General features: G+C 45.2%; 1 protein-coding gene across 19 annotated transcripts in view; it reads left to right on the forward strand.

The window, feature by feature from the left end:
- Nucleotides 1-13,817, forward strand: part of MYO18A (myosin XVIIIA) — an 864,705-nt gene that overhangs the window by 397,538 nt on the left and 453,350 nt on the right. For all 19 annotated transcript variants that reach the window (XM_078680070.1, XM_078680063.1, XM_078680078.1 and 16 more), the window contains 4 exons: nt 4,251-4,348; nt 5,580-5,756; nt 11,172-11,382; nt 12,883-13,025. In XM_078680070.1, coding sequence (XP_078536196.1) covers nt 4,251-4,348; nt 5,580-5,756; nt 11,172-11,382; nt 12,883-13,025 — 629 coding nt within the window. The remainder of the gene's footprint in view (nt 1-4,250; nt 4,349-5,579; nt 5,757-11,171; nt 11,383-12,882; nt 13,026-13,817) is intronic.

The following is a 13,817-nucleotide window of genomic DNA, read 5'->3' on the forward strand; positions in this document are numbered from 1 at the left end:
AATGCATTTCGTGTCCTTAGAATGCAGTTCAGTATAGTGAATTATTCTCCCCATGATGCAGCGTGGTACAGTAGGTTAATGCCCCTGAAATGTAGTGTAGTGTGGTAGGCTGGTGTCTGTAGAGGTCAGTCTGCAGTGTTCAGATTAATTAAATATATCCCTCACAGGGCTCAATATGTTTCTGCCCTTAGTAGGTCCCATATAGGGATCCTGGGGCATTCGTCAGGATCTCAAAGTTAGATAGTCATTCTGCAAATAATCGTGTTCGTGAAATGATGAAAATATACTGACCACCGTAGAATCCGAGCGGCCAGATAACTTCCTGTGCTACTAAATTTAAATTGCTGGAATTTCAGAAAACTTACAAAACAAGCAACTTTTTTTCTATGTATATATCATTCAAAAGCCCAGCATTATAGGTTGTCGCTGCAGTCAGCAAAACCACAGAAACTGTCTTGAATTTTATCACAGCTCTGGATATGAAACAAATCCAATGGGCATTAAGTGGAGGAAGCTGAGAGGATGCAGTGTCACACCCCGGAAGTGAAACATGGCGAAATCCATCTGGATTTCAGCAAATTCCACAAAAGCTTGGACACGTGTGTCACACCTTGTGACTTATTAGGTAAACAAGGGGGACCCTATAGGTAGCTATGGACCATGGGTATCAGTTAAACAAAGAAACAAAAGGTCCTAAGCAATTCAAAAATACAACTTAATACTATATAGACCACAATAGGCTGCTATATATTTTTCCTTGCCCAGTCGGACAGGGAATTTATTTTAGATTGAATCAAAAATGTTTTAAAGGCTGAATACATTTAGCAAAAAAACAATTTCTGCAGTAAGGCACAGTCCTGCACCGTACTTAAGAGGTAAACACAGTAAGAGTGAAAAAAATAGAATAGGAAGGAAGGGTTTCTTCAGGCAAGAAGAGAGAGCGTACTGGGCACTTTTTAAGTCAGTGTTATCAGTGTTTCCCAGAGTAGCACATACAAACAGTAATATACAATGAGCAGATGTATGACCACTAGAAAGAGTCGACATTTCGATCCCGCGCTCTAATTACAAGGAGATCATCATCAGGACTTTAACAATTAGAATTGCCTGGTTTAAACAATATACACGCTTCCGCGAGGGCTCGTGTAGGGCAAGGGGGCGTACAGAGACGCGGCTGGAAGAGCTTATCTGTCACAGCTCTTTGTCGGACAGGGCGTGAAATAGCGCCTTGGGCTCCTAGGCTCTATTTGAATGCTGGAGGTTGCGGCATTTCCATTTGGGACAGCCGTTGGGTTACCGCGGGTTTAGTAGCCTGGCGGTTGAAGTGCGGTCGGTAATACAGTAAGATAGTAAGATCCACAGGTTATTAGAACGATGTCAGGGTGTGCAGACCACAGCGCGATGCAGATGCAGATGAGGCTCCGGACCAGCACGAGACCTGCATCTGCATTGCGCTGTTGTCTGCACAGCCTGACATCGTTCTAATAACCTGCGGATCTTACTATCTTACTGTATTACAGACCGCACTTCAACTGCCAGGCTACTAAACCCGCGGTAACCCAACGGCTGTCCCAAATGGAAATGCCGCAACCTCCAGCATTCAAATAGAGCCTAGGAGCCCACGGTGCTATTTCACGCCCTTTCCGACCAAGAGCTGTGACAGATAAGCTCTTCCAGCCGCGTCTCTGTACGCCCCCTTGCCCTACACGAGCCCTCTCGGAGGCGTGTATATTGTTTAAACCAGGCAATTCTAATTGTTAAAGTCCTGATGATGATCCCCTTGTAATTAGAGCGCGGGATCGAAACGTCGACTCTTTCTAGTAGTCATACATCTGATCATTGTATATTACTGTTTGTATGTGCTACTCTGGGAAACACTGATAACACTGACTTAAAAAGTGCCCAGTACGCTCTCTCTACTTGCCTGAAGAAACCCTTCCTTCCTATTCTATTTTTTTCACTCTTACTGTGTTTACCTCTTAAGTACGGTGCAGGACTGTGCCTTACTGCAGAAATTGTTTTTTTGCTAAATGTATTCAGACTTTACATTTTTTTTGATTCAATCTAAAATAAATTCCCTGTCCGGCTGGGCAAGGAAAAATATATAGCAGCCTATTGTGGTCTATATAGTATTAAGTAGTATTTTTGAATTGCTTAGGACCTTTTGTGTCTTTGTTTCACACCTTGTGACAGCAGATGGGACTAGAGAACCCTGACATCAGATCTGGAGAAAAAAAATTGGCACGGAGCATCTATGCTTCACTTTAACGATTGCCAGGTTACTGGAGTCAAGCGCAGGGATGTCCAGAGCAACGTACATGGGAACAGCAGCACTTCTTCCCACTTAAAGCCATGAACCTCTGAAGCAAGCCGGGCCTGGCTCCCTTAGAGCCCCAAACCGCACTGAACGTCCCGGGGAAGCGTAGACCCTTTGCTCCCGAGTCTGAACCGATCGTGCCTTCTTTCTGAATGAGTCCTGGCTTTCTAAGTGCAGTAAGGGCAGAACCCCTGCAGACGGTACTGTTTGCCTCGGGTTCCCGCACAATGGGCTTCTATTGAAAACCCAAACTAAGCTGTTATTCAGCAGAGCTGATAAAACTGCCTTAAGAAATATAGGAAAGGAGTTCGGTTATCTGTTTGCACTGACACGTTTCAGAAAAATACAAATGAAATGCTACCCTCTTTATTATTTGTAAAGGTCTGGGCGGAAGCCACTCTGCAGAAGGGGGTATCATTTGGGTGATCCTAGAAATCGTATGCGGACAACACACAAAGACACTCCGTGCTTGTTGGCTCCCTAGAGCGAAAACACGGGCAGGGCATCAGGGCTTCCCAACGCCATTGAGAGGACTGGGGGGCGGGGGGGCTTCATCTCTCATCAGTTAATGGAAAGAACAATTCCAGAGCTACTGCGAGAGGGATATCGCCCACATGCACACTCTTTTATCAGATCCCAAGGAGGGAGGCTATTGGCCCTTTTTTATTCTTAGATCGCAATAAACAGATTTATGGTTCAGTTTCTTAGTTTTAATCTTAATTGCTAAATATATTATTCTATTCTCTAATGGAAAGCAAGATATAGTCATTTATATATTACATCCTAATGAACACCCTGCTATTATTTTGTTACCAGAGTGGTCGACCTCGAACATCCTGTGATTCTGGTCAAATCACTTAATCTCCCCGTGCCTAGCAAAAATGAACGTGTCCTCATGTAATGCAACTGGTGCTATGTAAAGCGCTCTGATACCCAATTAGGGTCAAGTTCGTGATATATAAAACTCTGTAAAATATAAATAAATAAAAAAATGCACAGTATCTTTATAATGAACGGTAAGGGTACTTTATTCCATATATTACACAATCTTCACCAATTCCTACTGCAAAATCTTCATCAGTGATGCTATTGACTCTTCTTTTACTATAAACTTCACAGCAGTGACTATGTGCTCTTACCCTTTAATACAAACTCTGTCCCCTAAAGGATGTTGTCTTCTTTTATGCTCTACAAAGTTTACCAGTAAGCATAAGGTCTTTTGTTAATACTAAAAAGGTTCACCTGTAAAGGCATAGTCTGCTTTTATTCTACTTAATCTACATCTATATGGATATGTATTCTTCCTTGTTATGAATTCTTCACCAGTGAGGATATGGTCTTCTCTCATACTTTAAAAACTTTATTCAGGCGAACAGTGTTGTGACTCTTGGCATACAATCATCTCCAATATGAACTGGTACTCCTCATTTGCTATATTTTTTTTCAGTAAGAATATTGTATTTTCTTATTTGAAATCTTTTCCAAATGGGGCATGGCACTTCTCTTGCTGTGTATATCTCCAAGGTGAAGGAAGCATCTCTTATTTTAACCTCTGCACCAATTCTTATAATTTTTGTTGTCAATAAAAAAGATATACAGACTAGCGATATACTTCTCTCTTTCTGTAGTGTTGCCCTCCATGGGTGATGATTTCCTTACCCCTCATTAGTATATACCTTGTATAGTTATGGACATTGTCTTTCTTTAATAAAGCAGAAGAACATTGTAACATTTGTTTTCTTCAAGGAAATGACACAAACACACTCCTTTCCCGCAGGTATTGCCAGGACTGTAATACCCATTTCAGTTTAACTTAGAAATTCTGAAAGGGTGCTATAGAAGATACAGATTTGATATTAAATATTTTGTACAATTTTCTCATAAAACTAATAATGAAGGATGCTGGGTCTTACTTTTTTTTTTTACTTTTCAGCAAACCAGCTAAAGGCAGATGCGGGGGAGGGGAAACTCCGCGTGCGACTGGAACACAATGGGACAATCCTGGATGTGGACGAGGATGACGTGGAGAAGGTTAGCAGTCTTGCTTAGATGCTGCAGAGTGACAGTTGGCATCCCCATACCTGGCCTTTGCCGGGTGTCACAGGGAACAGTCAGTCCTCAGTGACTGGCAATGCTCTCTTGTGGCATATACCCGCTGGTCTCAATCCCAAGTGTAGTGTATGGTAATGATATGCTTCCGCAGTTTTTCCCTATGACCTGGGACCACATACCTAGCACCCTTAAATTCATTGGTGTTCACCTGCAGACTTCACCTACTGCTGCTTAAAGCTGAATGGATACTCTTTCTATTTCCTTTGCTCTCCTGCTTGATTTCTAACTCACCCGTTCTCCCTCTCTGCTTCTCTCTCACCTACACTTTCATTCTTTTTCCTCTTTTTGCTACTGTCTTTCCGACCATTTCTCGTGTGTCTTTTCCACCAGTCCAATCGTCTCTTCTTTTCCTCTCCCCTTCGTCTCCATCACTCTTCCACATTTACTTCTCTTTCCCTTTCACTCTTCTTCCCGCCTTCTTTTTCTCACGTCACTAGTTCATTTTACCTCCCCTTCTATCCCTTTTCCCTGTTTCCTTTCACCTCTCTTCCACTCACCCTTCTCCCTATTTCTTTCTGTGTGTCTGTTTGTCTCTCTTCTTTATCCCACTTGACGCTCTTCCCCTTTTCTCTCACTCCTCTATTTCTCCTTCACTAATCTGTCTGTTTCTTTCTCTCCCAATCCCTCTCCTCCTTCACTATTTGTCTCTTTATCAGTCACTCCTTTCTCTTCTGTCTCTATGGCAGCTCACCTTTCTTAGTGCACCTAATACTTGGATACTCCTCTTTCCTTACGTCCTTACTTTATATTTACTGTATCTTCCTAATTACCTCTTTCCCCCATGCCTTTACATGGCCTCGCCTTTTATTACTCTTATCCTCTTTTGTTTTCTTCTCTTGCTTCTCTCTCATTCAGTTGCTGTCTTTTTTCTCGTCTTTCAACGATTTTCACCTGACTTTCTTGTGCTCTCTTTACATGACTAGGGTTTTTTTGGTAACTTCTCCTGCCCCTATAAAAAATATTTAATTGTAGTTTAGCGAATTTTGTGATGTAACTTCTTTAGTCTGTAATTTGGTACCCTGCAGCTCCTCTGTCTTAAAACCTCTGGATTCCCCGGTACCCGAGCTTGTTGCCTGTGCAATGGGCTCTCCAGCGGTGTGTCTTGGTCCACAGTCATATGTGTAACTACTCCATATTTTATTTTCCACAGGCAAATCCACCCCTGTACGACCGGGTGGAAGACCTGGCATCCCTTCTTTACCTCAACGAGGCCAGCGTGCTGCACAGCTTGCGTCAGCGCTATGGCGGGAACCTGATCCACACATACGCAGGGCCCACCATGGTCATCTTGAACCCGCTCAGCTCGCCGTCCATGTACTCCGAGAAGGTGAGTTGGCGGGGTGAACGGGACCACCAGCAGCCCGGCAGTCTGCTCCATGGTTCCCAACTCTGCTGCAGAAAGAGACCACATTTCAACAAGAAGAGTTTTTCCACTTTTCAGTTTCTTTCCCTAGTGTTCCTGAGGGCGTAAATGGGTTTTGTTGCGTAAGTTCTATTTCTGGATCATATAAGGAAATAAATAAAGTAAATGGGGAAAAAAATCACTCTAAATAAAGTGTAAGAGAAGGGAGACGCCTAAAGAAAATGATGGTATTAGCGCTGTTCCTGGTGAGCCTGGCCTGAAGAGGGCCTTGGGTGCGGAAAGGTGATGGCTGCATTATAGCATGTTCAGAGGATGTGAGTAGAGCTCCCCTTTCAAAGGCTGGGCCAGACACTCGTGCCCACTGGTTGTGTTATGATGAATTTGATCATTTTCTTTAAGCTGCTGATCTTTCGAATGGATCTGGGGTATTTGCGCTTCTGGATTCAACTGTGGTACGTGTGAACCTGTGTTAAAATGCTTAGCCAGGTGGGTGAGGTGCTGGTGTCTGACATGGACCAGCAAGCACATGAAGCTGGGCTGCTGCAGACCTAAATGAACATGGGCGGGTGTGTCTGCTGTTTTAAACAATTGGTCATAAGAAAAGTGTTACTGGCGCTTAAAATGGCTGTGTACTTGTCCTCTGGATTTTTAAAACGGGGTTGCTGTTTTTAATTGGCCTAATCATGTGTATAGAGCTTGGGCAGGAGCATTTGGACTTGGAGTGCAACTGGTTGGGTAGGTGAGTGCGCTCCTCGGTTATAATGTATTTGGATGTGCTGTTGGTATTAAATAGGCACTTGTGAGCTGTAAAGTTTTTTGGGCACGGATGTGGGTGCGTTGTTGCTGTGTTTTAACAAGGTGTGCATGTTCTCCAGGAAGGCGTGCATGTAGTTGTTAAAGGGCAGGTGTGTGGTGCTAGTTTATGACGCAACAGGGACTGTACAAGTGCTGCTGGCCTAGAACTAACTGAGAAAATCGGTGTGTACTTGTGTAAAATGGTTCCATGTGAACGTGTGTGGTTTGTTTTGAACAGACTAGTTATGACATGGTTTGCAAGGTGTGTGTGCTGCTGTGCGGGTAAAAGATTGGGTAGACCTACGATGGAGAGCGCAAGTGCTTCTGGGATGGAAAAGGTTTTGGTAGGCACTTGCACTACTGAGTACATGCTCACCGGAGACGCACGTGATCTTCCTATCCTGCCCACGTCCGGTAGGCAGTCTCACGACTCATTACGCTTGCACCCCGAAGGTGCAGGACCAGTCCATTACTTTGTGACCCACGTTTCTCTTTAGCACCCTGTTACGGGTACTGGTGATGCGGATGCGTGGGCTATGGCTGCCATGGGATGGGTTTTAAAGGCAGTTTACCTGTTTCTCTAACTAGGCGCCTTCTCCCTCCGGCTCCAAGAAGTCTCTCGCCCACAGGCATTTCCACTCGAAAGAAACCCAGGTACATTACTGCACGCTGGACACACCCGACTAAGGTGTTCAGGGTCACAGATGGGCATCTCGGTGGCACTGTTGGTGAAGGGGCTGTCTTGAATATTGTTAAACATGGATGGTGGCGTAAATGATAATCACATGGACACTTGTTCGAACATGTAACCCCGGTTCGGTATTGGCAAAAACATGTGCTGTGCATTTGAGAAGAATCTGAGCTTTTAGAAACAGAAATATGAAGTAGCGCCAGTGGCGGCTGGCTTGTATGTAGGGCGGTAGGCAGGGGGGATACATATACTTAGCTTCGCAGCTCGATGTCCTCCTCCCTCAGGTATCTTCCAGGAAGCTCCGAATGCAGGACATTGCACTACCCAATCCTGGCACTCCTTTAACAGCATGAAACCAGCATCAGGGTTGGATAGAGCAGGCTCTCCCAGTGCTCCTAAGAGCACTGTAGGCCAGCACTTTCTCTAACGCAGGTGTCTAAGACAGCTAGGTTAGAGAACTTTAGAATGCAAATTTTAAAGTGCACAGCCCCCTGCTGCTGTCCCGTCCCGATACTTAGTTCAGGACGGGTTGGATGCTGAAAAATAAAACTGCATTAAATAAACTTCATTACCGTTTTATTTTTCAGCTCTGGGGCTTGTGGGGTGACGCTCCTCCACTTAAATGGAGGAGCCGCCCCTGAGCACCTCCTCCTGGCCTACAGTTTGGTTTTACTTGCCCACGCCTGACCCTCCCTATCACCCCCCCCACACACACACACAAACACACACTTCCCAGGCAAGAGTTTCACCTACATCGGAAGTGGAAGAGTTCCATTATTACCATAGTAGCATTCTTGGACAGGTGCACTCCTTAAGTGAAATGGTCATTTGCGCTCAGTTTCTTGTGATTCTGGTTCCCACTGCAGACTATGAGATATGTATTGCACTTCAAGCTAAAGCTCGTCTTTTACTGGTGTTGTTGTGTGGTCACTGCACAAAGTGGTACATTGTGTAAATGTTAGTGACTGGTGTTCAAAGATAACTTTTTGATGCATGTGTCACTGTGGCTGACAACCAGGGTGAACCTCTAGTCACTCCCATGGCCTGTTTTGTGGGGCTATCAGATTTGGAGTCACTTCTGCTGTGACAGACTGCTTTCTGGAGGAAGGGCAAGGCAGAGGAGTGGGCACTTCAAAAGTAAGTAGACACCAACACAGACTTCATACTGAGACCCTAAATCACATTTGATGTCTAGAAATGGACTACAAGAAGGGGAGCTTGAGGTTCCTAAAATTGTCAACTCTTAAGAAACCAATTGAGCTGTGTGAGGAGGAGAATTTCAGCAAGACTTCTACCTGTAAATTAAGATTAGTACAGTTGAGGCAGGGCCGGACTGGCCATAGCGGGCACTTGGCAATCCCCCGGTGCGATGCACGGGTGGGGGCCGGTTTTGGGCCCCTGGGGGCCATTTTTGTTACAGGGCCGCTTTTGCAGCATAACTGCAAAATCGGCCCTGAACAAAATCGGCCGAAAACCGGCCCCGGCAAAGTGCTCGGCGGCCCCTCCAACCCCCCCGAGTGGGGAGTGGGGGCCGCCCGAGCACTTTGCCGGGGCCGGTTGTGGTTCCCAGTCCGTTCCTGAGTTGAAGATACTCCACCGCATCTACTACACTAGAGTAACTCTGAAAAAGATAGAGAGGACTGATAGCCAACTCTGCTTGAGAAAGTGTGGGGTGGTCGGTACCTTCTATCACACACTTTGGGACTCCCCGGTGATAGCAACATACTGGGAAACAATTATGCACACAATTACATAAGTTAGCGAGTTACCATCACTCCGAAGCCCAAGAGATGTCTCTTAAACATCTGTGAGCCAACAGACCTCAACCATGCAGCTCAGGACTCGGCAACGCTGGGTTATGTTGTTCGCCAAGCGCAACAATGTCAAACACTGGGGAGCACAGACCTCTCCGACGTACCGCGAATGGAGTGGTGATATGGACGGAGCTATGGTGGCAGAGAGAGCGACATATATACATTGAGGGTGCTCCAAAAAGTGGGAACGAGTGTGGGGACCTTGGAATAAATATAGGGGGAACATCTGCACTCCACCTCTAGATGAGTCGGCAACGGACACTAGTTTACTTAAGAGGGGGTGGGACCATGTCAACCAATTTATTGCAATATCACTGTCATAACTGTATAACTATAACGGAAGAGTCAACATGTAATAGAAAGCATAATTGTATAACAATCTTCTATTCTGTAACCATATTTTCACACGTTAAACCTGTAATCAATCAAAAGAATTAAAAAAAAAAGTCTTCTACCTGTGACCAGGGATGGAGACTTAGGCCTGATAATCTTCCAGCTGGAAGAGGCATCCCCCAGGGGCATACAGGACCACCTGCCCTTGTACCAGACCAGCGCACCCTGTCCTTGAAGTCTGCTTGTCAAGACCAGTGTGCCCCGTGAGGTAGAGGAGAGTGCTCGAAGAAGTGAGGTCCAGTGGGGAATCCTGATGAGTCGATCACTGTTTACCAAGATGTGAGGATACAGCAGGTGCACCAATCGGGTCGTCTCCTGTATGTAGGTTCAAGTCTGTGACCTTGTATGCCAGAGGGGGCATCTGTGAAGTTAGCCATGGTCTTCAACACTGTTCGGGCTGTTGCCGGTGTGCAGAAGATAGTCAGCAACCCCGTATGCCCGGTGAGTCCGCTGTGAAGATTATTGAGGTGTCTTATCAGGCTGTGGCTTAAGGGTGGAGGAAAGTTGGTGACCCAGTATGCCAGGTGGGTCCGCCCTGAAGATTCCTGCAGTGCCAATCGGGACGGTGACTGTATGTGGAGTAAAGTCGGTGACCCTGTGTGCAAGGTGGGGGGCCACTAGAAAGGACACTGACCTTTGCAGATTTTAAACTGTCGTTAGTAGAAGCTGCCGTGGTGACCCTAGGGGGCCCTAGCCGCTACTGAGGATTGGAAATAGAGCAAAGTACCCCCAACCTGTGGGAAGAATTAGAGAAAGTTACTGTCTCACAGGAGGAAGCGCCATGGACACCCAGCTGAGTCACGCATGCTATTCACCAACAGCTTCTACTGGCTCTCCGTATGGAGTTCCCTTCTGCACCATCCTCGCAGTAGTGGGTAAGTCTGATTGTAAGGCCAGAAGGACCCAGGAGAACGTGTTCAGCTACATAGAGCTTCAGGCGCTGGAAAATATTTGACTTTTATCAGAGTGGGAGGGGGACTTCACAGACTCAGACTACCACTGTGACCTACCCTGAATCTCTCCTATAGAGAATGGGGAATAACCACTACTGCTAGTGAGAGGGAAGTGGGACTCCGGTACCTACCTATTGAACACTAGACCCTACTCTTCAAGGGGCTAAGTGTATTGTTTGTGTATACCATATTTCACTTTAAATTTGTATATAAAATACTTCTTTTGTCATAAAAGAAATGATTTGACAGGACAATCATTTATTCCTACCACGGAACATACTTTGAGTTGTGAGCCTGTGTTTACCCCTCTTCCCCCCTCTGTATCTACCTGTCCTCCCTCCCCACTACCACCATTACCGAGAAGCTTTGGACTGCTCAATCTGTGCTACCACTAAAAGTCAAGTGCTGAACGGAAAGGGTACTTGGACCAGTTGCTCAAGACCCACAGTAGGTTGAGCCCAGTAGCTCCTGCTTGCTCTCATAGCCACCTGAAAGGGGTTCTTACACATATTTTTAAAAAGTGAATTGAAGTTGCCTGTTTTTGGAAATTCAGTTTGCAAAGAATATGTATTTTTTTGCTTGTATCTTTTGCAAGATGTTTCCTCATGTTCTCTTATTGTAATGGTATAGTGAGTCCCAGACTGGCACTACCTTCAGGTGATATGATGATGAGCTCCCCTGTGTCCAGCTGCTTCCTTTCTCCCCTTAAGTCTCTACCTTATCTTTTCTACAGGTGATGCAAATGTTTAAAGGGGGCCGCAGAGAGGACACCTCACCTCACATCTATGCCGTGGCCCAGGCTGCTTACCGCAACATGCTGATGACTCGCCAAGACCAGTCCATTGTCCTGCTAGGAAGTAGTGGCAGCGGCAAGACCACCAGCTGCCAGCACTTGATCCAGTACCTGGCCACAGTGGCTGGTAGCACCGGCAAGATCTTCTCCGGTAAGCTGTTAGAAGGCCTCTGTGTCTTTCCCTGATTAGTATCTCAGTGTCACATGTTTCTACTCCAAAATTCCCCCACCATTCCAAATAAATTAGCTATGTTGGTGCTAGGCTTACAACTCCTGACTCCCTTCAGATTAAGGCTCAAGCGCTAGAATGTTATCGATCTCACCAGTTTTTTTTAGGCCCTCTTTGCCTAGTAAATTTCAGCACCTGGAGTTTTCCTTGTCTCAAGGGACTGACAGGTGGGCCGTGTGGCAGTGGGCAAGCTTATGACAAAGTGTCAGACAATCAACAAAGTGTAGGTGGACAGCAGAGGGACTCCCAGTCAGTTGTGAGGGGGATGGGGAACTCATAGAGTTCAGAAACATGTTGGGAGTTGGGAGGGTCACAGAAGAAAGCACATGGCATGAAAGTCATCGAAGGAGGCTGTCAGTGAGGAAAGCATAGGCAAGTGAGCCAGGAATGAGGACGGGTTGGAAAATACGTGGTCTGTCAGAGGGTATATGAAGAAGATAACTGTGAAGCATGCAGCCGGCAGAAGGAATATTGGGTAGGGGTCTCCGTCCTTCACGGATGCCAAAAGGGGTGGAGAACTAAAATAAGGCATCGAAAGGGAGATGTCAGGATGGCAATGCATCAGCGACCCAAAGAAGTTCAAGAAGCCACGAGCCAGCATGACATACAAGGGAACTGAATGCCATCTATGTGCAATTTGGTCAGAACTTTGCATCTCAGGAGTCCAACTGAGCCTTCCACGGTTGATGAAATGAGCTCATTGATTTGTTAAAGAGCAACATGTGTTAGCAGTGGCAGTGTTCTATGACAATGTATGCCGCAATAAGTGCTGCCTAATAACTTGACTCATTGGTATTCCTTCTCCTCTTTATGGATTCTTGGTAAGGCAGCTAATTCACTTTAGGGTTTACAGGTACTGCTGCACGCCCTCATTGCGTGACCACCACCCCTACCGTAAAATGATACAGCCTTCTTTTTGAAGGTATGCACTTTTGAGTGCAACACCTACCACTATCCACTCCCTAATGCCTGAACATATAATGGGCTGAACGTAAGACACACAGTTCCTCTTAGAGTTACCTTGAGTACGTTTTGCTGTGTATTCGTTTGATTCTGATTTACCTGTAAGTATGCTTCTACTTGATGAGCAAGGGTTTGTGTGTCCTCAAAACGTAATGAAATATAGCAAATGAAGTAAATTTGGTAAATACTAGAGTTGCTCAGTGGTTGGCATTGGACTGCTTCACCACTGATGTTGTAGTTAACATTTTGCTTTACTGAAAATTAACAATGTTTCTGTATTGATTTTTTTGTATTTTTGTGAGTTTGAGCTCAAAGTATCACTAGAGTCGATTTTTTAGTATCCTATTATAAGAAATCAATGTTGTGGACCTTGCAGAATTAGGGAAAATCTCCTGCTTTGTACCCTGGTCCGGCTTGCTGGCTGTTTGTGATTTGTTGTCGTTTTTACGTTTCTTGCAGCTGAGAAGTGGCAGGCGGTGTACACCATCTTGGAGGCTTTCGGTAACAGCAGCACAACCATGAACGGCAATGCTACCCGCTTCTCACAGATCATCTCACTGGACTTCGATCAGACGGGGCAGGTAGCCTCAGCCTCCATCCAGGTGAGGAGCCAACTCTTGGCTGCTTTGGAGCTAGGCTCACTGGTACTCAGTGTTTGTGCATATATGAAATGAGGTGGATATTTCATTATTAGAATATACCAGCACATTTGATCATATTCTGTGTCAATGGAAATTACAGTCAATGTGGTTGGCACTCTGCTTTATGAAGGACACATCTCCGTACTTACACATTCTGACACAGTAGAACATGTATTAGTGTGTTCTGAACAATTATTAATAATATTAATATTATATATATTATTAAATATGGGTTGTTGATTAGTTATGTTAATGACTATACAACTAAATGAAGGGAAGGCTTCAAAGGTTTGTAATTAATGGCACAGATCGCGAACATTAAAACATGCAAATCATTTTAGTGTTTGGAAGCCTAACGGGCTCTGATGGTAAACATCTTCTTCATTAGTGTCTATCAAAATTTCCGTAAGGCCTGAGTTAGGTTCCATTTTCAGGTCCACCACTAGGATCTTCGGTACAAGCGCCCTCTTAATTCTAATGGTGCATCAGAATGACAACGCTAATATTAAACCAGGTCCTTAACACATTTGTAACTGGACAAGACCAATGCCAGAGCATATAAAACTGCCTAAGGGTCCCAGTAATGCAGAGACCAGGTAGAAACACAATGGGGTAGTGCTTGCCACGTTCATATCCAGCAAGCAAAACGTGGCTGCAGAAGGAGCCAGCGAATTCAGTTTACCACTGTACTATGGCGAGTATGGGTGTGTTTTTGCACCCTATTATCACTGTGTTGTGAAATAAATATGGAGT

The sequence above is a fragment of the Lissotriton helveticus genome, chromosome 3_1, assembly GCF_964261635.1.
Source record: "Lissotriton helveticus chromosome 3_1, aLisHel1.1, whole genome shotgun sequence".
NCBI lineage: Eukaryota > Metazoa > Chordata > Amphibia > Caudata > Salamandridae > Lissotriton > Lissotriton helveticus.